The sequence below is a fragment of the Eurosta solidaginis genome, chromosome 1 (assembly GCF_040869045.1).
Source record: "Eurosta solidaginis isolate ZX-2024a chromosome 1, ASM4086904v1, whole genome shotgun sequence".
In the NCBI taxonomy this organism is placed as follows: Eukaryota; Metazoa; Arthropoda; class Insecta; order Diptera; family Tephritidae; genus Eurosta; species Eurosta solidaginis.
Window position 1 is genome coordinate 344,765,941 of NC_090319.1, and position 27,518 is coordinate 344,793,458.

General features: G+C 35.0%; 2 protein-coding genes across 3 annotated transcripts in view; one reads left to right on the top strand and one right to left on the bottom strand.

Annotated features, from left to right (window-relative positions):
* The window catches only part of SIFaR (SIFamide receptor), a 310,116-nt gene that overhangs the window by 276,455 nt on the left and 6,143 nt on the right, over window positions 1-27,518 (top strand). For both annotated transcript variants that reach the window (XM_067762477.1, XM_067762476.1), the window contains exons 3-4: window positions 8,329-8,428; window positions 25,161-25,609. In XM_067762477.1, the coding sequence (XP_067618578.1) occupies window positions 8,329-8,428; window positions 25,161-25,609 (549 nt within the window). The remainder of the gene's footprint in view (window positions 1-8,328; window positions 8,429-25,160; window positions 25,610-27,518) is intronic.
* On the bottom strand, window positions 12,344-17,953 carry LOC137237992 (uncharacterized). The gene is made up of 3 exons (XM_067762478.1): window positions 17,799-17,953; window positions 17,602-17,714; window positions 12,344-12,705 (listed from the first exon to the last, which is right to left on the bottom strand). The coding sequence occupies exons 1-3, from the start codon at window positions 17,808-17,810 to the stop codon at window positions 12,531-12,533; spliced, it is 300 nt and encodes a 99-aa protein (XP_067618579.1). The 5' UTR covers window positions 17,811-17,953; the 3' UTR covers window positions 12,344-12,530.

Genomic DNA, 27,518 nt, shown 5'->3' on the forward strand with positions numbered 1-27,518 from the left:
CCTTGTTGTTAGCTGCCGACTACATATATGTACGAGAAATATTCTCTTTGCTGTTAGCTTAGAGGTTTACATTTATGTGTGTCAGCTTGCTTTATGCTTTATGTTTACATGTACATATGTATGTGTGGCTGTTACTTTGCTAGTAGTTAAATTCACAACAACAGCGAAGTAAGCAGCCACGCATATGCAAAATTCGTTACAGTATATTGATAACAGGGTTCACCGGGCGCGTTCTGACAAAGGCGTTTACCGATTCTGCGTTGATTTTGCCAACAGCCACCTTATGCTTGTGTGGATTAAACGACAGGTGACAGAGCCCATCATTGTGCTTATGGAGATGTTCCCTTAACTCCCGTTGAGGTGATGCCAGATCAAGCAGTTGTTTGCCAGGGTGTCTTGGTTTGTGACAGTTTAACATACTCCGTCTGTTCATTTTCGTTTGCCAAGAAAGGAGTTTACTTTTCAATTACCTAGCTACTCCAAAGTAGCATTTATAGGGAAGGGTCACTCCTCGCTGGATTTCAAAGCGGTTGTTGTTGTTTGTGTTAATTCTCGTACCTAAATAAACGAAGTCTTTTACTATTTCGAAATTATGGCAGCCGTGGCGTAGTTGCCAGGGCTCAAATGCATTGACGCTTTGCTTGATCATCATCACATCCCATCAAACTCATTTTCCGCTTCGTTTTGAGTACGGTGCGGGTAGTTAGGCCGATGATATCAATGACGCCAGCATGTGCCAGTAACTGCATGCTTTTATAGAATATTTTTCCAGAGCGGCAGTTCATCAAATTAAAAAAGTTGCATAAAACCTCGTTTAGTTTCTAGCGCTCGGAGAGGTTCTTCCCAGTTGTGACTGAGCTGATGGTGTTACTTAATGTAATTTTGCACAGTCCTATAATTGTTTCGGGGATACTATATTCAGGCATAACGGCATAAAGGCAACTCTTTTTCGTTCTGTCGAGGACGACCTTAAAATCGAAGAACAGGTCTTTTTTCGCGTTTTTTTTAGAATTTGATGCAGAGCGAAAATCTGTCGATGGTAGATTTACCAGGTCTGTAGCCGCACTGATAAGGCCAAATCAGCCGACTCACAGCGGCTTCAATATTTCGCACAATACGCTTGACAGGACTTTATGTGCGATACTAAGAAGCCTGATTCCACTTTAGTTGGCGCAGTTTGCAGGATCTCCCTTCTTGTGGACTGGGCACACCGTCCGACCATAATTTGAAAGAAGATGGTGATGCATCTTAAACATAGTCGATTGCGTGCTCGGGCTCGGTATCCTCTGTCGGTACAGTGAAGTATTTCCTTCATAATCTTAGTGTTCTCTGGACATCGGTTACAAGGTCACATTTTTACATGAATTTTCCCCAGACTTAAAACCTTCCGTCTGTCGCCGAATGTTTAAGTAAAATTTACGCACGTTATTCCTGGAGGTCAAGCTCCTGGCACTCACGCCTTCCTGCCCCTGCTTTTTGTTTCTTTAAGGACGCTTTCCCTTTTCAGCTGGAGGTAGCGTTCTTCGCGGTAACTAAAAGTTTCCCTTAGAATTAAATGAAGCCGAGTCTAACATAACAAGCAGAGCTAGGATATATGATTTAGTCGATGAATGAACCCACTCATTAGGTTTTGAATTTCCCTACATATCAATACAATTTGATTACTCTTTCTGACTAAATAATGAGTTATCATACAACTGAACAAAAGAAATAATCAAATATGAATACTTTTGATGATCAAAAACTCAATATAGCTCTTTAATCACGGTTTGGAATCATATTTGAATCAAATGTGTTTACTTTAGGTGATCAAAAATTTTGAATCATCAAACTGTGATTTTTGCCGGCTCAAGGTCCAATGTAATAAAACACTTTTTTAAATATTTCCCAATATATTTCAATCTCCTTCGGAGATCGTCTTCAGGGGCTATAACAATAACAAACAAATATTCACATATAAAACTGAATACAATTGGGATACAATTTTTCCATACATACATACATTAATTATCTTGTCCGATACACGACACTTGTTAATTCGCCATGCAGTTCAGAACTAATTTTTATTTTTTTTTTTTTTTTTTTTTTTTGTTCTTTTGTGAGTCAAGTAAGTGTCTATAAATATGTGAGCAATTTTCTGTGTCCGTTTTGTAATTTAGTCTCTTGCTTGGTGATGTATTTGCTATGTGTAGCATTTCTAACGTAAACCTTTTGCTATAATTTGTCTCCTGCTCTAGTATGCTCACCGCTTTAAAATCTGGTTGGTGTCCGTTCTCTGTACAGTGGGCCGCAAGTGCTGTTTTATGAATGTTGCCCGATGATCTACATTTAATATCCGATCTGTGTCCTGCTATTCTTGTTTTTAATTTGTTCTTTGTTGTACCCACATATTCTTTTTCACAGTTATTATTTTCATTTCCCGCACACGTAATCTTATATATTACATTATGTTTGTCTGAATTTGTTATTTTGCTTTTCATGTTATTAAAAAATATGTTTGTTGTGTACGATGGTTTGTGTGCAATTCTTATATTCTCCTTGTCATAGATGTCTGAGCCCTGCAATCTTTCTGAAAAACCTGGTATATATACTACAGATCTATATTTTGTAGTCGTGTTCTCTCTGTTCTTCCGGCATTTATCTTTCGGGTATTCTTTTATTAACCTCTGTATTGCGTTAGGAGGGAAGTCATTCATCTTTAGTATGTGTGTTATACGTTTTTTATTCTCGGAGTGAAAAACCGTGTCACTCGTATCTAATACTCGTCTAATAAAGTTTTTTGCCGTGTTTATAATCATACCCCTTGGGTGTTTTGATTTAAAATTTATTATTCTTCCTGATGATGTGGGCTTTTGATACCAGTCAAGTTTTATTTTATTGCCTATTTTACATACTAATATGTCTAGAAACGGCAGTCTACTAGCCGACTCCAGCTCCATCGTAAACTTTATGTCCCTGTGGAATGAGTTTAGTACCTCCAAGGTTTGTTCCAGCTCGTCCTCCTTAACAATGGCAAACACATCATCTACGTATTTGCTAAGTAGTCTCGCGTTTGTCACTGTTTCCAAAATCTCTTCCATGATGATGTCGGCAACAATCGGTGATGCTGGGGATCCCATTGGAAGTCCTTTGAGTTGCGTATAAATTATTTCTTCATACTTGAAATATCTATTATCCGATATGCAAAACTTCACAATTTCCATAAAAAGTTGTTTTGGAATATCCGTGTGTTCCTTTATATCTTTCCACTTTGTCAGTATAGTTTGTATAGCCAGATCTATTGGTATACTTGGGAATAGTGACACAACATCAAACGAAACGAGGCGTTCATCATCATAAATGCAGGAGTCGTTGACCTTGTCTTTGAATTCTATTGCACTTTTTACATTAAACTTAGATTTTGTCGTCAGATTTTTTAAAATATTAGTCAGGTATTTACATAAATTATAGGACGGAGCATTTAACATGGAACAGATTGGTCTTAAGGGCATATTCTCTTTATGGACCTTTGGTAATCCATATATACGGGGTGGGAGAGCTGTGTGTGTAGACATTTTGAGTTTTTCGTTGTTCGTTATAAGACCTAATTTGTGCAATTTATCTACCAACTGATTATTTTTCGTTTGTAACTTCAATGTCGGATCCTGGCGTAATCTTCATTATGACGACAAATCTTCCAGCAAACTTTGCATTTTTGACCTATAGTCGCTTTTTTCCATTGCTACCGTCACATTACCTTTGTCTGCATTCACAATCATAATATTTTTATTTTTGTTCAAAAATTCCCGTGTTTGTTCCACTGTGTCATTAATGGCTACGTCTGTTGTGCTCGCTCTGTTTTTCGTCAAAGTGTCTTTAATTAAAATTGATAATTTGGTTCTCGCAGATTCCTGGTGCTCTTTGTTTTTTATGCTCCTTACCAATTCTTCCCCATCAGCTATGCATTTGAAAAGAGGGAATGTATTTGTTGACATTGGTAGAGCGAACTTTGGACCTTTTTCAAGCAGTGCTTCAACTTCAGGTGGAAAATCTGTGTTTGTTTTATTTACCAACCACTGTTTGTTGTTACTGTTGTTGCCTAGTATTTGTTTATTTCGCGCGCTTCGTAATCTTTCAAACTTTGCTTTTTGTTGCTCATCCCATTGTGTAGCTCTTTTCAGTGTGAGCTGCTGATCACTCTCAAATAAAGCTTTTGCATCCTCGTTCTCCATTATTTGGCTTAGCTTTTCTTTTGTATATGCTACCTGTTTTGTTTTTGTCTTTAAAATATTGTGCTTAAATTTTATTAAGGCGCTGAGTATTTTGATGTGGAAAAATAAAGTGTGTCTGTCTATTGTGTGTTTTATATATTTAGGTACGTGATTGTCAATGGTAAATATGTAATCTAGTTTCGTTGTATTTTGTATAAACTTAGGTATAATTTTAGTTTTCCTGCATTTTAATAAAAACCTTATGCTACTCTGCAGTCTTGCCATCTGGTTGGATTCAGTCTTATATCTGTTGATCGATTTCTTCGTTTTGTTGTCATATTTGTTTTTCAGCTTCGCATAAACCATCTTCTTGCTGCTGTTTTTTACGGCGTGCCTTCCGTAGTTAAGACTAAAATTTGATTGTAACGACCTTTTTACTTTGACTTTATCAAACTGTGATTTTTGCCGGCTCAAGGTCCAATGTAATAAAACACTTTTTTAAATATTTCCCAATATATTTCAATCTCCTTCGGAGATCGTCTTCAGGGGCTATAACAATAACAAACAAATATTCACATATAAAACAAGATAATTAATGTATGTATGTATGGAAAAATTGTATCCCAATTGTATTCAGTTTTATATGTGAATATTTGTTTGTTATTGTTATAGCCCCTGAAGACGATCTCCGAAGGAGATTGAAATATATTGGGAAATATTTAAAAAAGTGTTTTATTACATTGGACCTTGAGCCGGCAAAAATCACAGTTTGATAAAGTCAAAGTAAAAAGGTCGTTACAATCAAATTTTAATTTTGAATCATTTTTCATTCAGCTTTCTGAATCTTTTCTGACTATATTGGTTGACTGAATATTGAATTTTATACTTGTTGAAATTTTACTTTTCATTAAAGATCTTATTTTTTTCTCATACTCACATTTTTTCAATCATGAAGTTCAGAAAAAATATATTAATACTTTATTCTTCAAGACAAGAAATAATGTAAATACTGCTCCTAAGAAAAGTTTTCCCCAACCATTTCTCCACTTTCGGCTTCCCAGAAAATACAAATTAGACAATACAAAGGTTGTGAACCCCAGGTAAGTGAAACTCTCTTGACATATGTATGTACCTGGATATGGCTTCAACATCCCGTACCATATCGTATTTCAAGATGTTGACGATCATAGTTGATGCTCGATGTTGTAGTCGAGGTGTATATCGGTCAAGTTTGTTTGCGAGTGGCCTGTGGTTCGAATAGCTCACTTCCGTATTCTTTCTTCCCCTGATGAAATAAGATTATTATGTAGTATCTTATTTTGAATGAGATATGAAGAATAAATGCATCGTAATCGCATTTAAAAATTATTCAAAAATCTCAACCAAAACGATTGAAATATGTTCACGCATATGATTAGAAAATGAAAGCATTCAAATATTACTCCAAAACAATTAAAGCTCAATTTTACAATGATATCAAATATGAATAAAAAGCGTTTCGAAATAGGAATCATAAATGATTATTCAAGAATAATCACATTTATGCTACATTTTTCTCCCAACGATACGTTAATTTTCGAACAGAAAATGCTTTTAAATTTGAACGTTTTTAATCATCTTGGGGTATGATATTTACATATTTTTTGATCAAAATTTTCATAAAATGCTGGCTGGGAATAATGTTTGCACAAATATGTATTCCGCTAAATGGGTTTTCCCTCAAAATAAATAAATTTGTATACATTAAATTAACTTTGCTTCATTAATGCTATGAAAATAGAACCAACGTGTTAATACCAAAATCTTTATACGCATTTATTCTTATGCGCTCTGCTTAAGTTATTTTATGTATATGTATTACGGTGGGTCGATTGGTATGGACGAAAGTTAACCGATATCGCGCCATCGATTTTTCGATAGGATTTGGGCTCAGGAAAAAAAGTTCCACTACCCATACCCAAAAAAATAATTTTCGAACTTGCGAAATTTCATTTTTTAGAATTTTTTCGAATTTTATTATCAAAAAACTGTTATCGCCAACGTTGTTAGCGGACATTTGTGTGTCGGACAGGGTATAGAGTAAGTGCGGGTAATGTGGTATACCCATTTTATTTTCCTTTGTATAAAATCAGTAATTTGCATGCAATTTCAATGAAAATGAGTTAATAGGATACTACAAGGATTACAAACAAAAGAATCGGGAAGCGATAGTCTTACAGTTCAAAAGTTAAGAGATATTTAAAAATATATCTTAAAAGTCATAAATCAGCTCTTGAAAAATTGACGGATAATATGGTATACCGTGGTTAATGCGGTATAGTATACCACACTACCAACACATCGTACCCTTAGATAATAAGAAAGCAGTTTTACATTGAAAAGCAACTATTTATTACAAAAATTGAAAAACTAAAAACGAAATGTTTTTAAACCTTAAAAAATCGTTTTAGTTTTTAGATAAATTCAATGAATTAAGCCTGTCAGATAACTAATTACAAGGAACACTAAGAAAAATTTCAGCAATTTCAAAAATTAAAAATTAAAAAAGCTGGACTGTTTCAGAAAAGTAACATAGACTTATTTACATGAAACACAAAGAAAAATAGCACTACGGTTGGGAATACACTTTTCATGGGCCCAAATTTGCTCGCACTGTAGGCAAGATATCCAAGATAACCAAGATAATAATAGCATCATCTCCAAAAGTTTGGAAACTCTTCACTACCACTTACCACTTTTTTATTGTATTTTTTTGCAGGTTGATTAACTGAGGCCTTCCGCTTTTTGTTAATCGTAGCAATGCTTTGTTGCAATTTATTTTTATAAGGTATATGACTACTGATATTCCGGTTTCGTCCACGTTCCAAATACGAGTTGCTGGGAAATTATGTTTTATATATTCTTTTTCAAGTAGCTCGAAAAATGTTGCCACAGTTTCTCGAGAAAACCTGCGCACACGATCGGCGCTTGAACCAGTTGGCTTTCGAAAGCTTGAACTGTTTCGATGTCGGTTGCAAAAGCCTTTTAGCCAATCCTTACCAGCACACTCTTTCATGATAGACAATTTATTGGGAATATTGTTCTTTTTCGCAATTTGATGGCCCAAAAACCTGACATTTGCACGTGTTAGTCCCCAATACCTCGCTTCCACCTCTAGCAAATATTTCACCAAGTCTACCTCAATTGCTGCTGTTAAAATTGGGGCCCGCCCCAGTTTAGTTTCCAATAATTCATCGATGGGTTTCTCACTTCTTGACATGCCCTGCAAAGTAGTATGAGGAACATTGAATGTTTTGGAAGCCAAAAGAATACCCATTTCTCCTCTCCTTACTATTTGTATAGCTTTTGTCATATCCTCTGCTCTCCGTTTTCGTATTTCGCCTTTTGTCGTCATGTTTGTGATCGGAAGGGTTATTTGGTATACTATACCACTTTACCCGCCTTTACCTATACCACAATAGCCGATATCGAGTTGTATCCTATCATTTTTAAATAATTAATTAAACACAAATATATGCAAAATATTGCACTAACAGTTCACTAATTCAATAGTCACACATTACCTATCGATTAACGAATGTAGTTTAAAATGTTTAAAGGTTTTGTAAAAAATAGTTTTATCTGATCAAGAAAAAAAATCAACCACACAATCACGCACATTCATTACAACTGACTCACAACAATGCCTACAAAGCACCAGTGCAATCATGCGTTGCTTTTATTCTGAGAACGCCGAGATATTTTGATAGGTCCCGTTACGTTCACATTTATAATTTCCACTTACCCGCCTATACCACAATACCCGCAGTTACTCCACATATTAAAATTTTTTCAGTAGGTCATGAAAAAAACCTTAAAAATCAAAGTCGAAAAAAGTCAAAAAAAATGAAATTTCGCAGGCTCGAAAATTATTTTTTTGGGTATGCGTAGTGGAACTTTTTTTCCTGAGCCCAAATCCTACCGGAAAATCGATGGCGCGATATCGGTTAATAAATCGACCCAGTCTAATATGTATGTATGTATTTAAGCTTGTATTATAATACATTCTAATGTATCCATTATGTTAATTTTCTATCCCATTTTCATATAACCTAATTGATTGTTTTTATTTATATTTTGTTTGATCTTCTTATTACAGCCTGGATTTTAGGTTGGCTAATGTGTAAGACAGTACCATATATACAGGGTGTGTCTGTGGCGGCTTCAGTCTATAGCCTAATTGCTGTATCGTTGGATAGGTAAATAGCAAAATAAAAATATATTTGCATAATTTTCTATCCAAATAGTTACATACATATTTCGTTTATTTACTTGGCTCGTACTGAGTAGCTTTTCAAGTTTAAATTAGTTTTACACAGAAATAAATGAGGCTAGTAAAATCAACAAATCAAGGATGTTATTCTTGAAAGAACATTTATTAAGTAAACAAATTTGTTTAGTTATTTCAACAGAAGAAAAACTTTTGGTCTCAAGTTAACAATATTCTTGATATTAGAGAAAAATTGCAAAGTTTACAAACGTAGATGGTTACTGGGACATGTTTCTGAATTTCACTGCTTCATCACCTAGCTTTTTGGGAAATAAGTATTGAACTGGAAATCTCCATCATTCATACTTTAATATATGATAATATTGATATAGTAGTGAGCAGCGGAAGTACTGCTATATATATATGCAATACTATAAAAAATCCCATGTTACTAAGCTCTTAAGCGCGCCTTCCACACAATTAGGATTAAAAAACATATAGAATTGGTATGTATCTAAATGGTGAATAAAAGGAATAGCAACAAAAAGGCAATGTTTAGAGACCGATTGCAAAGGGATCAGCGGGGCATTCATATGGCTGAATGGTTAAAGGCATCTGTCTTTACACTAGTATAAAGAATGAATGTTGGAGATTTCGAGTTCAATACTCAGCTTCCGAAAAGCTAGCTGATGAAGAAGTGAAATTTAGAAACGTGTCTTAGTAACCATCGCCGTTTGTAATCTTTGCAATGTTTCTCTTATATCAATAACAACAAGTAAGGAAGTATAAGTTCGGGTGAAACCGAACATTACATACCCAGCTGTACACTTGAAATGCTGTTGTTGTTTGTTTTGTGTGCTTAATAGTGTTACAAGGCTGCGCAATAATACATATCCATATGGTTCTATTCTGAACCAATTTTTCTTCGAATTATGGCTCCCGAAACATTGAAAATTGCTTAGTCATAAAAGGGGAGGTGCGACGCCTTTTTTTTAATTTGAAGTTTTTTCTATTTATTGTTATAAATCCACTTGAGAAATGAAATCTTTTATATAAAAGTGGGCGTGGCCCTTAACCAATTTTGTAAATTTTTCTACAAAGCGTTCATTATAGTAAATTCAACCTCTCTGCCGAATTTTGTTACTATAGGTTTAACGATTTTTGATTTATGATTAATAATATTTGTAAAATTGATTTTTATCACAAGTGGACGGTGACACGCCAATTTTAAAAAATGTTCTCAAATTTTTATCAAGAGTCTGAATGTCAGTCCACACGTCAAATTTCAACATTATAGGTGTATTATTTACTAAATAATCAGGTTTTTTGTGTTTTCCAAAATGTTATATATATAAAAAAGTGGACGTGGTTATCATCCGATTTCGCTCATTTTCAATATAAATCTATTCTGGGTCCAGATAAGCTCGTGCACCAAATTTGTTGAAGATATCTCAATACTTACTCAAGTTATCGTGTTAACGGGCAGAAGGACGGACGGACGGACATGGCTCAATCAAATTTTTTTTCGATACTGATGATTTTGATATATGGAAGTCTATATCTATCTCGATTCCTTTATACCTGTACAACCAACCGTTATCCAATCAAAGTTATAATACCCTGTGTACAAGTACATCTGGTTATAAAAACAATTGTATAAAGCTCATGCTCATATTGCGTGTCTCGCTAATCAAATACAGATGTTAACAACATTCTGTAAAAATGACAGATTCTCCATCATAATAGCTGATTTTTCCAAATTCATTTAAAAGGGAACAACTGTCAATATAATGCAAACACATCAGCTAATTTTAAAGAGAAACTTGCGGTCACGGCGCTCATTACTTTGTTGCTATGAATATCGTGCCGCAGAAATCTCTGTCATCGTCAAAAACCGCTGATATTTTAATGTTGTGGGAAATATGTTACTTTAACAGTTTTCATTGGTATTCTTAAGGTAACATATATATTTCTTAATTAACAGGGCAGTGTTATGCGCCCACTACCTACCACACTGAAAATCTAGGGTTCAAGATCTGAAAAAAGCAACATCAAATTCTTTAGAAAAAAATTCTTTCAATTAGACAATTTTTGAACTGGGTCTCTGACGCCAATTGGTCACACGCAAAGATGCTCAACAAACTAAGCTATACCATTTCGCTTCGTTCAAAATCAAAATTAACTTAACGAAATGATTTCGTTTGGTTGCGCCGAAACCACTTCGCCACTTCGTTTACTTTATAAACGTTATGAAACGCTTGCCCCTAACTTTAATTTCACTCACACACAAATGAACGCGTGCTATGACCTTGATAGCACACTTCGTGTTAAAGTTTAACGTTATTATAAACGTTTCAACAATAACTACATCATTTCGGTTAAAACCAAGATGAAGTTTATTTTTATAACTGCTTTAACAATAACATTCTCAAGTTTTTCAACGGAAACGATAAAAAAATTTGATTAACGGAAACTTAATCGTAACGTTAACGTTACGATGCCACCGTAGGCACTGTATTTTAATTCGTTGGACTATGTTGATGTCTTCGTAAAGCTCGTATAGCTCATCATTAAATCTTCTTCGGTGCTCGCCGTCGCCCACGCGTAGTGTTCCATAAATCTTTCATATAACTTTTCTTTCTAACACTCCCAGAACCGCTTCACCCGATGTTATTATGGTCCATGCGAAGGCTTTGGGGAGTATTATCGATGTTGATGGGCCTTTGCCGGATGCAGATCCGGTACCAAGCTCTGTCATCTCGGGAACGATTTGTTATGAGCATCGGTTGTCATTGAAACACGATGGGTTTGGAGAAGCTGAATATTGCACTGGCAACCTGAAAGGGTTGCGCTACACAACCTCTTGTATGTATTTGGTATTTTAATCTCCTCTTACGACAGGCATATCTACCGCGGGTATATTCTAACCCCCTAACCCGCTGGGCGGCACTGATAAGGTCCAATCAGCCGATTCACGGTGGGCTTCAATGATTCGCACAATAAAATTGACAGGACTTTATATCGATGCTAAAAATACTGAATACGCGATTATGGGCCCAGTTTGCAGGATCCCCCTTCTTATAGACTGGACACTTAGATTCCAGTCCTCAGGTATGCACTCGACCCACCATATATTGCAAAGAAGCTGATGCATGCGCCTTACCACCTCCTCACCGCCATATTTGAATACCTCCGCAGGCAAATTATCAAATGTGGTCATTGCTATTCTGACTTCGCCATAGTCAGTTGGAGGAATATTAATTCCATTTCATCATCACCGACTGTCATCAATCCCCAGCCGCGTCAACTTTTATAATGACAACCAAATAGAAATTAAGGCCATTATATCGCACAGCACAGCATCTAAAAGCATATTAAAATGTAAATAGTCCCTGCGTCTCAATAAGATTGGGGAAGATGGTCGGACAAGCACGAAAGGTGTGTGCCCAAGCGCTGGGCTGCAAAGTGTCGAAGATCATGTGCAGGTCTTACAATCTTACACTAGGAAAGTTACTCTTAGCATTAGAGAAGGCGGACTACGGGCTCATGACGGGTATTTTGACAGAAGACTGCCTTCTTGCGTCACACGCTATAAATTTAAGCATAGTTAGTGAAAGCGCTTGTGTCCTCTGGTCGCAATGCTAAGACTCCATGATAGTACAGGTGTCACAGAATCAGCAAATAGCATAGGTGCCAGAAAGCTTCTAGTATTTGCCAAGAGGAGAAGTTTTTATATCATAGCTACTGGTTTCTGATATAATTTTTTTGGTCGTTAATAAAACTTCTGGTAAAACCGAGTCCATGGTGTTCGGTCTAGGTTAGGTCCTCAGGAACCAGCCCGTTCAAACTAACCTTACCAAATCTGTATATTCCTTACCCATTACCCGTTAATGATATTCACAAATTAATTTTGGGTTTTAATATTTATTTATTTTTTTATCTAATTTTGGGGAGCTTAGGCAAGTATAAAAGTTGAGTACTGAAGTTGATGTGGGGGAAAGTAGATGGGAAATCATAGCCTTTTGCTAATAAATGCAATAAGATTTTAGCGTACTCCTCATTCATGATCGCAGCCTTGGTGACGCCACAATTTAATGATGTACAACAACAGCCGGATGAGCATGATGCACTGGCACTATGGGTACGACTGGTTTTACGACCGGAACTACGGGTACGACATGTTTTACGACAGGTAATACTGGCACTACTGGCTTGACAACCACCGGCGTTACAATCTTGGCTGGTGCGGGATGATGAATTACATGGCTGCAATGATATAAAAAAGTGAGTAAGAAGAAAAGATAGATAAAAAAGGATGAGCGCAAAAGTATGCCAAAAAGTTTTTGTGCAGATATTTTCGATACATAATTACAATGACAGATAGAGATATAATGGAGAGCGCAATTATAAAAATTTTAAAAATTAGTGAAAAATTTTTTTCAAAAATTTGAATAAAAAAATACTTTCGTTTATTTAGACAGCATTTCGTAATTAAGTTTTTTTTTAATTTTTGCAAATTTAAAATACTTTTTTAACTCAATATTTTCTAAACAATTTTTTTTTTGTATAGTTATGTTGGTACTTTGTTCAAATAAAATGGAAATGTACTTACAAATAAAATTAATTTATTTAAATAATGTAAGTGTACAAATTAATGTTATTTAATTGTATTTATGTTTGTTGTTTTTTTTTTTTTAATTAAATCATTAGATTCGCTGAGGAAGACGTGAGAGCGCCGAAACGCGCAGGAGGGAAAAAAGGAAAATTTAACTTTACCTTCTAATTTGTCGGCCATAAAGCTCCATAAAAGCATGGCATTTTTTTTTTTTTCATTCGAAAAGAAAAAAATCCTTCGGAAATGGCACTGTTAAATTTTTAATTTTTTTTTTTTCAAAATACTCAAAAAGTTTAATAAGTTAAAAATTGTGATAAAAAAATATTTAATTTTTAAAACTTCTGACATTACATACAAAATCTCAAAATTTATTTAAATTTAATGCTCTTTGCCCAAAAAGTAAAAGTTCCTTTCAAACTAAAGAGCAAATTTGTCCTAGAAATTACAGAAAAGGTGTCCCAAATATTTGTTTTTAAGAAATCGTGTTTAATCACATTTAAACATATTTGTATAACGTCGCTTCAGAAGTTCGAAGTTCTATTTTAAAATTTTGGTAACTTTTTTCATTTATGTAAAGTTTTATACCCTAATTAAATGAACAAATAAGTAAAAAAAAAATGTTTATCAAACCAATCAACAAAATTTTTTGTAAAATCTTTAACAATCTTACATTTGATTGTTGAATCTATTTTTATAGAAACAACCTTTCAATATTATATTATTCTCTAAAGGTTTTGTTTTTAAAAATTTTCCATAAAATTTAAAAAATTCGAACTAATTTAAATTAAAAATTAATTAAGTCTAATTAAATAAGAAAAAATAAAAAAAAAACAGATTTTTTATATTTCCTGAAACATTGCATCACGTTTTATCTTTTTATCAAAAATTTTCTTAAAACTTAACAGTTTCAAATTTGATCAAAAATTATTGAATTTTTAACTTTTTTGAGTTATAGAACAAAAAAAAAAACAAAAAACAATTAATCAACATTAAATTTTTCTCTGGAAATTTTGTTTAAACAAAAAAACATAAAACAAAAACTACTTTTAAATTATACTAAAGAATGAAAAAAACAAAAAACCCTTTTAACGTCACGATTCTCTAAATTTTTTTTTTACTTTTTTGTATCAATAAAGTTTTTTTTTTTTATAGAAAAAATCCATTAAGATTACATTTTCCTCTGGAAATTATATTTTCAAATAATTTTGTACAAAACTTCATTGTCTAATTAAATAAAACAAAAACCAAAAAACATGTTAGTCAAACGAATCAGCAAACTCTTTTATATTCTTTAATAATAGCATCCCGTTTTATCTTTTCCTAAAAATTTTGTATAAACTGCAAAATTTGATGAATTTTTTTCTTTTTTAATTCAATACGAAATATTTATTTTTTCATTTTGGTCACAAAATTTTTAAATTTAAAAACTTTAACAATTTTACCTTTGGTCATAACTTTCTGTTTATTTTTACGTTTTTTTACCTGCACGAAGTTTTTTCTATTTTTATCGAAAAAAAAGCCAAAAAAATCTTAACATTAAATATTTCTCTAGACACTTTATTTTCAAAACTTTTTTTAAAACTTTCAAAAACTTTAAATTTGATTGCCAATTTTTTAGCTTTTGAACTTTTTAATTCAGCACGAAATTTTATTTATGTTTATAGAAAAAACGAAAAAAAATTTTAGTATCAAATTTTTTCTACAGGCTTAACAAATTTGGCTCAACTTTTATTTTGCATAAGAATAAACAAAAATGTATTTTTAATAAATTTTGAAAAAAAAATCTTAAAAGTGTATACCAAGTTTTAAAACAGTTTGATAAAAAAAGTTACGTTCAATACTAAGAAAAAACTTTTGAATTTTACATTTGATTAAAATGGTTTGAAATATGTATTTGTATTTATGGTGAAAACCAAAGACTAAACTCGACAAAAAATTCTTAAAAGTATGAGCTGCCTGCAAAAGGCCTTTAACAATAATTTCTGTGATTTATTATAATTTTTTTTTTTGTAATTTTTCTTGCCGAATTCGAGCCAAGAATCCTTAATCAATAGGCCGATAAAAAACAAAATACAACATTGGTGTTAATTCGTTGTAGTTCTATAAATATAACAAAAGAACAACACCAAGTTTCTCTGAAACCGCCTTACCAACGCATAACTTCACCATATGATGACATGCGAAGTATGGATTATGAATAAAGAAAATATGCAAAGAAGGCAATTGGGATAAGGTTTACAACAACTAAGGCATGACGTGGCTGAATGCGTTTATAACACTTCAACCGTCGTAGTAGTGCGGGTCCGAATCCCACTCCCGGGAGAAAAGGGTTTGAAGAGATTTAAAAAAGGTAGAATCGAAACAGCTGTCGCCTTGTCCGTCCTGATGTCACGTTGTTTAAATGTTCCCAAATTATTAAAAAAATTATAAATTGAAAATTGCTTCAAATAAATGTTTTCATACATTTAAAGCAATAGGGGTAATCCCCGCTTAAAAAACTCATACAAAAACAAAAACCATTATTAAAACTTTTAAATATTAATTTTGGTTTTTTTAAGTTCAGATATGTGGCGATTTTTCCAAAAAAAATAAAAATAAAAAATTAGAGTTGAAACAAAATTTCTAATTTTTTTATAAAATTTTGAACAATTTTGCTTAAAAAGTTTAATTTTGAACTTTGCGTAAAGCTTTATATTTTAGTTCTCTTTTTACGTTATGACCGATACATAATTAAGGAAAATTGTAAGTTATTCTTAGCAGTTTGTTAATATTTTTTTTTTAATAATTTATGTCAAAATTTTCATTAGTCAAATATATTTTTATAAATTTTTGTTTCGTGCCAAACAAAATTTTTGCTTGTGAAGTTTTAATTATTTCATAATATTTTTTGTAATTCCATTTAAAATTGAAATTAAATAAAATTTTTGCAAAAAAAACATGACTTAAAACTTCGAAAGTTGCAGCCGGCCTTAAGTCAAATTTTGAAAAATTTTATAAAAAAATATTAACAAAAAATTTCAATATTCGCAGCGTTTAATCATTAAAATACATATGGGGTATTCCATCCCATTTCGACCAATTTTGAACCCGACCCCTTTAGAATTGGCTGAAAGTTTTTCTTCTTTTTCTAGCTTACGAAAGACGTTTTTCAGAAGTTTTTCAAATTTTTTCATTCAACTCAAAAAGTTGGAATATTTTTATTATATTAAAAAATATGTACTTTTCGGAAAAAATGCAAAAAGAAATTTAAAGTTTTTTTTTCAATTAAATAAAAAAAAAAATAAAATTCTCGGCCCACTCCGGGATTAGTATGGCTGATTGCAGAATTGATTGAAGTTTTTTATGAGCAAAACAAAAAAAAAAACAAAAAGGGCGAAATTCGAAAAATCTCGAAAAACTGAAGAATTACAAAAAAAAAAAACTTTAAAACTGTTTTTGAATTTTTTCCGAAAAATACATTTAAAAACAAATTTAAAAAAAAAAAAGATCCCAAACGGTCGATTTTTGAAAAAGTTATAGCATTTGGAAAAAAAAACGGTGTTTTTTTAAAAATTCATAACTTTTTTTGAGTTGGATGAAAAAATTTCAAAAACTTCTGAAAAACATTTTTCGTAAGCTAGAAAAAGAAGGAAAACTTTCAGCCAATTCTAAAGGGGTCGGGTTCAGAATTGGTCGAAATGGGATGGAATACCCCATATATCTTTCTTCAGATTTCTGCTCTGCATAGAAGAATTTTTTAAAATGTTTAAGAAATCCAAACATTTTCAATTTAATTTAAAAAAAATAACGCTTTTCATTACAACATTTATAAAGTTTGAATAAGAAATATAAAACTTGTTAAATATTTTTTTTTATTTAAAAATTTGAAGTTGAGATGAAACCCCCAATTGTTAATGTTGAATTAAAAAATATTATATTCATTAAATCATTTATAAAATTTGGTTAGAAAACTCAAAACTTGTATTTTATTTTTTTTTTAGAAGTTTTAAAAGTACTATCACATTTGATTTTTATAAAATTAAAAATATTTTGTTGTTATATCGGCCTACTGATTTGACTAATGATATTAAAAATTAAATAAAAAACTCGTGCGATAAATAAAAAAAAAATTAAATACAAGGCACATTAGCCTCCGAAAAGATTTGAGGCCGAGCTTCTCTTTCAATGTGCCTCTATTTTTTAGTTTTTAAGAAATTCAAAACCTGGGTTGAAATAGTTTTTCTTCTCTTAATGCCTTTCAAAGAACAGAAAAGACTCACAATTTAAAAATATCGTGAAGAATATTGGGCCACATGGATAAAAGTAGTATATTTTTCATAGTAATCACTTCGAAATTGTATTAAAATTTCAAATTATTGCGCTGAGAAAAGCGTTTACTGGTTTTGTGTGTTTGGCCCATTGTGAGTTTTGAAAGTAACACTTTACGAATAACTTTTTGAGTCACTGTATGCAACCGTGTCGGCATGTTTGTTATCAAATATTGCAATAAAACAGTTTTACGATTAATAGTGCCGTTAAATCTTACTACAATTTGTATCAGTACTTACGAGTGCACAGCATGCGCTCCTGCGTGATGCACAACCGGTGCAACGTGCACGGGGGTTCCTACCACAACACCGGGTTTGGCGCAGGCGAAAGCGATAAATGAGAGTACAAGCAACTGGAAATGAGGAAATACATATACATATTACAGAACATATAAAATGAAATTTATAAACAAACAAAAATTTACGGAAATACTTACGACTTTGAACATTTTGTTGAGTTGTGAGTTGAAAGTGTGAGTTGAGTGGAAAGGAATCTGAACTAATTTAGAATGTTGTTATTAGAACGGAAAGATTTTTGTGACTGTTGTATTTCAATAAAAAATTGAATGCTTTTATATAAAATTTCGACGCCGTTTTCATTTCACACTGCACTTGGCTGTGATTAAACAAAGTAAACAATAAACTAAACTTGATGACCGCGTGGCCCAATGTTAGCATTAGAAAGGCGGTTGTTGAAAAAATTTGCGAAATGTAGCACATTCTAGTGGAGGTGGTGACAAATTCATTGAAACACAAACCAACCTAAAACCAGCTCAAAAAAAAAATGTTTAGTTTTCTGTGGGTTTCAAGGAGATTCACGCTATTCAATGGAAAAGTCGCACTTGACAACTGGATATTAAAAATGCGCGGCGACACCGAGATTGACACCGGCGCCAATAGTACAAGTTTTACAATAAATATTGGGTCACATACAAACAAATGAATGTTATTTCATGCTGCAACTAGTTTAAGATTTTGCATTTATTGTTGTTATTGCTATTGATAGCTATCAAGATCAAGTGCAATACTTTAGATAATTAGGCCACGGTGTCAGAATGCATTTTAATCACCAGCAAATATATGGATTCATATTGTTATGTATGTAAGTTGACAGGTACTATCCGCCCAATTTCGCTATTTCCCTCTACCTCCAGCTGCTCTTTTTATACTCAGCTGAGCAGAGCTCACAGAGTATATTAATTTTGTTCGCATAACGGTGCCCCGTAACGGCATAAACTAATCGAGATAGATATAGACTTCTATATATCAAAATGATCTGGGCGAAAAAAGAAATTCATTTAGCCATGTCGGTCCGTCCGTAAGCACGATAACTTGAGTAAATTTTGAGGTATCTTAATGAAATTTGGTACGTAAGTTCCTGGGCACTCATCTCAGATCGTTATTTAAAATGAACGAAATCGCACTATAACCACGCCCACTCTTTCGATATCGAAAATTTCGAAAAACAGAAAAAGTGCGAAAATTCAGACGGATAAAGCGATGAAACTTGGTAGGTGGGTTGACCTTATGACACAGAATAGAAAATTAGTAAACTTCCGGACAATGGGCATGGCACCGCCCACTTTTAAAAGAAGGTAATTTAAAAGTTTTGCAAGCTGTAATTTGGCAGTCGTTAAAGATATCATGATGAAATTTGGCAGGAACGTTACTACTATTACTACATATGTATGTGGTAAATAAAAATTAGCAAAATCGGATGAAGAACACACCCACTTACAAAAAAAAAAAAAAATATTTTTAAAGTCAAATTTTAACAAAAAATTGAATATCTTTACAGAGAATAAGTAAATTATGTCAACATTCAACCCCAATGGTGCAACAAAATACAAAAATAGAAAAACTTTCAAAATGGGCGTGGCTCCTCCCTTTTTCATTTAATTTGTCTAGAATACTTTTAATGCCATTAGTCGAATAAAAATTGACCAATTGTGAAATTTTGTAAGGGCATAGCCCCTATGACAACTGTTTTCTGTGAAAATGGCGGAAATCGGTTGAAGCCACGCCCAGGTTTTCTACACAGCCGACCGTCTGTCCTTTCGCTCGGCCGTTAACACGATAACTTGAGCAAAAATCGATATATCTTTACTAAACTTAGTTCACGTACTTATCTGAACTCACTTTATCTTGGTATTAAAAATAGGTGAAATCCGACTATGACCACGCCCCCTTTTTCGATATCGATGCCATAATTCTATACCAAATACGAAAAAAGGGATGAAACATAGTGATTGGATTGGTTTTTTGACACAAAATATATAACTTTGGAAAGAACTTTGTAAAATGGGTGTGGCACTTGCCATAATAAGGAGAAAAAAATGAAAGAGTTCTGCAGGGCAAATCAAAAGCCCTTGGAATAATGGCAGTAATACTGTTCGTGGTATTACATATATAAAATGGGTGTGGCACTTACCATAATAAGGAGAAAAAAATGAAAAAGTTCTGCAGGGCAAATCAAAAGCCCTTGGAATAATGGCAGTAATACTGTTCGTGGTATTACATATATAAATAAATTAGCCGTACCGGACAGATGATGTCCTGGGTCACCCTGGTCCGCCCTCACATATACACTCCCTTTTAAAACCCTCATTAATACCTTTAATTTGATACCCATATCGTATAAACACATTCTAGAGTCACCCCTGGTCCACATTTATGCCGATATTCCGAAATGGCGTCCACCTATAGAACTATGGCCCACTCCCTTTTAAAATACTCTTTAATACCTTCCATTTAATACCCATGTCATACAAACACATTCCATGGTTACCCTAGGTTCATTTTCCTACATGGTCATTTTCCCTTATTTTGTCTCCAAAGCTCTCAGCTGAGTATGTAATGTTCGGTTACACCGGAACTTAGCCTTCCTTACATGTTTTCCTTCATTTTTTTGGGAGCGCATTGCCCTTAAGTGGCCCAATGAAACCATTTTAATCCTACAAGTTTGGCCACACCCCGTGGCACCACCGCTAGACATTACGTCCCGGCGGCTAAAAAGCGATTTCTCTGAGCTCTGCATACATAACTATAAACGCCATTTACCTCACAGCAGTCCCACAATACACGTAATAAGCTCGACCACGTTTGTGGTAGGCGGACAACATGCTTCCAGTGTTTTAGATGTGCGCACGATTCAAGGACATAAGATCGACTCAGATCTCTAACCCCCAGCGCGTGAGGGGGCTTAGGCTATACCGTGGCAGATATGCCTGTCGCAAGGGGGGACTAAAATACCAAATTGCTTCAAGGGATTGTGTAGCGCAAACCTTTCATGGGGTTGCCAGCACAAAATATAGCTTCTCCAAACCAATTTTCAACCTCACCTACCCGTGGCGAATCCTGTTACTTTAATAGCTGAGGCTCTGATAACCCCAAGTTCCTCACGGAGTTAGGGGGTGGGAGGGCGAATTTGACCTTGAAGGTTTCATGAGGTCATACTAAATCCTTCCCGGATCTGCATCCGGCAAATGACCATCAACATCGATAACACTCTCCAAGGCCTTCGGGGAGTGTCTTTATCGCTACAACAACAACAACCGCTATCGCGTTGCAACCATAAAAAAGGGACCTCTGCGCAGCTAAAAACAATAACCAAAAAACACACAGAAAGCTAGACCTCTACATAGCTACATTAAAAGCAAACGCAACAAGAAGTGTGTGTTAATGCCACTGCGAGTCGAAAAAGGAAGCGAGACCTTTTTAAAGGAAAAAAGAAGTAGAGGCAGAAAAGCTTGAGTGCGAGGAGCTTGACCAGGAATAACGCCTGTCAATTCTACTAAAAAATTCGGTGATATAGGGAAGGTTTTAAGTCAGGGGCAAACTCCTGTAGGAGTGAAAACAGCAACCTTGTAACCGCCGTCCAGAGAGTTCTTAGGCTATGGGAGGAAAACTTCTATGTCCTTCTTAATGGAGACAGCAATATACCGCCAAGCGATGATGAACCCGAGTCCGCAAGGGATGACGATGGAATTAGAGCCCCCAATCGATTATTAGGAAGTAAGAACAGCCATAACTAAATTAAAAAACAACAAGGCCACGGACGCGGGCGAATTGCTTGCGGAGTTATTCAAATACGGGGAGAGGAGTTGGCAAGGTGCATGTACTAGCTTTTTTGCAAAATATGGTAGGGCGAGTGCATTTCTGACAATTGGCATCTAAGTATTATTTGCCCAGTCTACAAGTAGGGGGATCCTGCAAACTGTCCCGGTTTTACCTTATCAGCCTTCTTAGTATCGCATATAAAGTCCTGTCAGTTGTATTGTGCGAAAGATTGAAGCCCATCGTGAATCGGCTGTTTGGACCTTATCAGTGTGGCTTCAAACCTGGTAAATATATCATCGACCAGATTTTCACTAGGCGTCAAATCTTAGAAAAAACCACCAAATCTTAGAAAAATAAAACAATGCTACTTTCGACTAGGTAGGCAATAGAAAAGTAAATTCCTCTGTTGGCAAAAGCAGATCATACTCTTCAAGTCACTTATCGTACCCGTCCTACTATATGGTGCAGAAGCATGGACCATGTCAACATCATATGAGGCGTCTCTGGGAGTGCTCGAGATAAACGTTTTTCAAAAGATTTACAGACCTATACGCGTTGGCAACGGGGAGTGCAGAAGAAGATTTAATGATGAGCTGTACGAGCTTTATGCAGACATCATCACATAGTTTAGCGATTTAAAACACAGCGGCCACCCTGGCTAGGCAATGTTATGCGAATGAAAGATGATGCTCCGGTAAGAAAGTATTTTTATCGGAATCCGCCTACGGAAGCAGAAGAAGAGGGCGGCCCCTACTCGACTGGAAGGTCTAGGTGGGAAATGATTATATTCCCTGCACAAATACTCCTTGAAACCGCCATGCTCACACATATTTACGTGAGGTGGTAGTTTAGTTTGCCGTGCTTCCGCTCATATCATTCCGCTATATTCCGAACATACGTGAAGTTACTCCTCCGTTTCCTCGGCTCCTCCCACCGTCCTTCATTTTACGAGATAAAATGGATGGCCTCGTCGGACACTGTCCGATAAGCACTTGCTATTCATATAGCAATACGCCGGTAGGTTGCTAGTATATGTTTTCATTATTTCATATTCATGCCGCACTGGTATAATATTATCGAGCTTTTTAAGTTATACAATCGTGGGTAGCTTCGCCTGGGCCGCTGATGATGAGCGTTATTCACATAAGGGTTGCACTAACTTAGACAATTTCTTTCCCGCCACTTTGAGTCAATGTTTAGCCCTAAATATTTTCACGTAAGACTTGCAGTTCATCTCCGGCCCCATTTTCGTCAGCCATACCTTTAGTCTTCTTATGGCGTCATTACATAACTCTAGTACCAGATCCAGTTCCTTGGCCACTGCTACGATGAAAATATCATCTGCATAGCCAACAATTTGCGTGCCTTCGGGAAGGTCGATCTGTAGCACACCATTCCTCAAGGATGCCACCGGTGATGTTGTGCTGTCTTGGTCCCTAATTAAGAAGGAATACTCCGTTGCTAAAATAGCTACCCATGATCCAGCGGAGGTAATCAGGTGTGCCAAAGATTCATAGCGCTGTCGTTATCTGCATCCAGATCGCAGTATTAAACGCATTTCTAATATCCAAAGTAATCAGTATATTCGTTTGATTTTTTCCCACGTAAATCTAGCAATCGTTGTCGGCATCTTAAAATACCTGCCAAGAGCTGACCCCCAGAGAACTCACATTTCGGTACCACTACCTTTTCTTCTATATCTTCCTCAATCTTTACATCTTCATCAACCTTAACATTACCACAATGCCTAGCGAAGCTCTTCAGATCATTCTTGACATCCTTCCATTGGGTCTACACTGCAGTGTTAGATGCATTTCTAATATCCAATGTAATCAGTATATTCGTTTGTCAGCCATCATGGAAGCCGTAGTTAGGATAGGGACACACAATATCGACAAATAAATCTTTATTTTCATCGAGAGCCAGTTTACCATCAAATCTCTTGGCTCTCACTCGGCCAATTCTGAACTAACATTAAACTGTCGCCAATCTCTTCAAGAGATGGGCCAACAAAACTGTGTACAACTCACATGGGTCCGGGACACAGGGACATCGAGGGAAACTGCATTGCAGACGAACTCGCTTGGCAGGTTATGACCAGGCAGATTCTCCTTGGCAAAGAAAGCTTAGGTATACCCCTTGCCACATGTAAACTATTGCTAAAAGGACACATCCCCGCCAAGCCCACAAAAGATGGCTACAAACACCGGGAGACAATTTCCACACTTGTAGGGAAATAGGATAAAGAGCAGGAAACGGTGATTCACATCATCTGCAACTGCCCGTTGCTAATTGACACAAGCAGCGCTTTCTGAGAGCTCCATTTCTAGATAATCTGCGCCAGGTTGGGGAGTATGACGTCAATTTGTCGGTTCTTCAAAATGTTTTGAAGAGGAAGGGTAATGGTGTCTTTTTGTGGTATCACAACGGGCCTAATGTCTCTGGTCTAAGTGTGCACGCGAGCAGCCACTTCAACCTGACCTAACCTAACACTCCCTCAACTTCTACCCTATCTCTACATTTACCTCTAACTTTAGGTTAGGTTTAACAGGCCGGTCCATAACTCAACACCTTTTCCTGTTTAAGTTCAGAAAATTAATATTCAAGTTCAGAATTTCCAATTTAAATTCAGAAATTTACAGCTCAAGTTTAGAATTTTCATTTCAAGTTCAGAAAATTACAATTGAAGTTCAGAAAGTTTGTCATGCAATGGAAATTAAAGAATGTAAGATGGTAAATGTTAGCGCTAATAATTTTATTCAAGGATATGAAGGCCTACTGTTAAGGAAGCATTGGACCTCTTAACTCACTTAAATCAATTTTTTTTTTTTTTTTTTTTTTTTTTGTGCTCACATGAAGGAGATAGCGAAGAGAAACCGTTTCCTCTCTTTTCTTTCATCCTCTCATACGAGTTCAGTTACAAGGACATCCATCTATATTCTATGTAAAGGTCACAACATTGATCTGCATTGAGTGTGACAGCAATGATGATCAAATCAACGGAGCGTCCCCAATCCCGCAAGTAACGTATAAGTACTGTGTGCACAGATCAAGTCTTCCTCCACCTGCCTCTCGCAACTCTGTGGAGGTCTTCCCTTTCCACTTACTTTCCAAGTTTTGTCATGGCCGGAGCATCTTCATGCACTTGTTGCAAAGAGTTACCATCCGTTTGATTTCTTAGCTTGGGATGTACACGCGTTGGAAAAAACTTGGGGTACAGTATATATAAGCCACCATTGTCAACGAAGCATCAACACTTCCACAAATAACATATAAGTATTACATACCGTAGTATGAATTGGAATAACTTTTAAAAAATAACACCCTACTTATAATTTTCTGAATTTGAATTGTAATTTTCTGAACTCGAAATGCAATTTTCTGAACTTGAATTGTAATTTTCTGAACTTCAATTGTAATTTTCTGAACTAGAAATGAAAATTCTGAACTTGAGTTGTAATTTTCTGAATTTATATTGGAATTTCTGAACTTTAATTGTAATTTGTTGAACTTGAATTGGAAAATCTGAACTTGAATTGTTAATTTCTGAACTTGAATTGTAAATTTCTGAATTTAAATTGGAAATTCTGAACTTGAATTGTAATTTTCTGAATTTAAACTGGAAAAGGTGTAGAATAAAGTTTATAAAATTATTTTAAAAGCATTTTCACATTTAGATATTTCTTGAAATTTTTGAGAACAGTACATATGTACATATATTTGTTTGTTCCAATTTACAGATTCATTGCAATATGGTGGCCACTCAAACAAATGACAAAGAGTCGCGCACGTTTCATGATATTATGCATTTGGTTGATTGCCTTGAGCTCGACAATACCTTGGCTGTTGTTCTTTGATCTTGTACCGGCAGCTGAGTCATTCCCCGCAGCACCAGATCTATATTTATGCCAAGAGGTATGGCCACCTGGTACAAATGGAAATTTGTATTTTCTTCTAGCTCACCTTGTCGCTTGCTATTTACTGCCAATGTCATTGATTACATTATGTTATGTCTTGATATGGATAAAAGTATCGACCCGATCAATTCCTGGCGATTCTAAGGATGCACAAATGGATCGCATGCAACAAAAGTCGAAAGTGAAGGTCATCAAAATGTTGGTTGCAGTTGTTATACTATTCGTGTTGTCATGGTTGCCACTTTATGTGATTTTTGCAAGAATTAAATTTGGTGAGTATGATGAGTTCTTAATATTGATTGTTTGAAATTCAAGGGGTTGTGCAGCGCAATATATAGCTTCTCCAACCCAATTGTCAACCTCACCTTCGAGCGGCGAATCCCGTTTCACTAACAGACGAGGCTCTGGCGATCCCAAGCTCCTCATGGAACTTGGGGGTGGGGAGGGAGGGATGGCCTGAAGGTTCAATGTGGCCATATAAATCGTTCCCGAGATGGTCGGCCCAGCACCTTAATGGTGCTGTGTTACCGGAGCGTATCGGATCTGTATCCGACAAAGGACCATCACATCGATAACACTCCCCAAAGCCTTCGGGGAGTAACCTAATCACTACAACAACAACAACAACATTGTTTGAAAACTAAGTATTTACCGCATTTACTCAGAATTATTCCAAAAAATGCCATATCTCAGCTCAAATAAAGTGTTCTTCCAACGTCAAGCAAAATAACGCATTCTCCTCTCTGCTTTCCGATTATGGGTGACTGAAACTTACTTGCGTACTTTAAAGTCACCAAACATGCTTTTGAAGTCATAACGGGGTCTTTGTTTGTATGTATTTTCTAAGCGATGACAGAGAAAAGCCTTGATCGCATCACCTCACCCAGTGGCATCGATGCATTAATTGAGCTACGGCACCCTCCTCCTTAAAAGAAACACAGCAGATCTCCCTGTCAATGAGACTGAGTAGAAAAAGCTGGAGAGAAAGAAATGTATAAGGATTATATAGAAAAGTTGATTGTTTGAATATTTGAAAGTTTTAGTGATTAGATGTCCTAGTCCTAATGGTCCTAGTGTTTGTTTTTTGGCTCAATCACGCCAGTCTGGAGAAACCTACCTGCTATTGCTTTTTTTTTAAACGCCCCTCGCACCCTTGGTGTCAGTTACTTTTGAATTTTTATTATCATTAGAACTATAAAAAAATTTTACTTTGGTGTGTGGATCATATACATTGAGCTCTGTGTAATTTTTCAATAGCATCTTATTCCACACCTTCCAGAAATCTTATATATAACAAGTAAGGAAATCTAAGTTCGGGTGAAACCGAACATTACATACCCAGCTGTACACTTGGAATGCTGTTGTTGTTTGTTTTGTGTACTTAATAGTGTTACAAGGCTGCGCAATAATACATATACATACATATGGTTCTATTCTCAACTAATTTTTCTTCGAGTTATGGCTCCCGAAACATAGAAAATTGCTTAGTCATTAAAGGGGCGGTGCCAGGCCCATTTTTTTTTTTTAATTTGAAGGTTTTCAATTATTGTTATAAATCCACTTGGGAAATGAAATACCATTGACTTAAAGCTCTCTTTTGCAAAGATATAGCTTATTTTATTCGTCTACGACCCTTTTAAAAATCTTTTATATAAAAGTGGGCGTGGTGCTTAACCGATTTCGTAAATGTTTCTTCAAAACATTCCTTATAGTTAAGGCAACCTCTCTGCCGAATTTTGTTACGATAGGTTTAATAGGTTTATGATTAATAATATTTGTAAAATTGATTTTATCACAAGTGGGCGGTGCCACGCCCATTTTAAAAAATTTGTTAAAATTTTTTCAAGAATCTCAATATCAGCCCACACGTCAAACTTCAACATTCTAGGTGTATTATTTACTAAATAATCAGGTTTTTTGTGTTTTCCAAATTTTATATATATATAAAAAGGGCGTGGTTATCATCCGATTTCGCGCGTTTTCAATACCAATCTGTTCTGGGTCCAGATAAGCTCGTGTACCAAATTTGGTGAAGATATCTCAATATTTACTCAAGTTATCGTGTTAACGGGCAGACAGAAGGACGGACATGGCTCAATCAATTTTTTTTCGATACTGATGATTTTGATATAGTGAAGTCTATATCTATCTCGATTCCTTTATACCTGTACAGCCAACCGT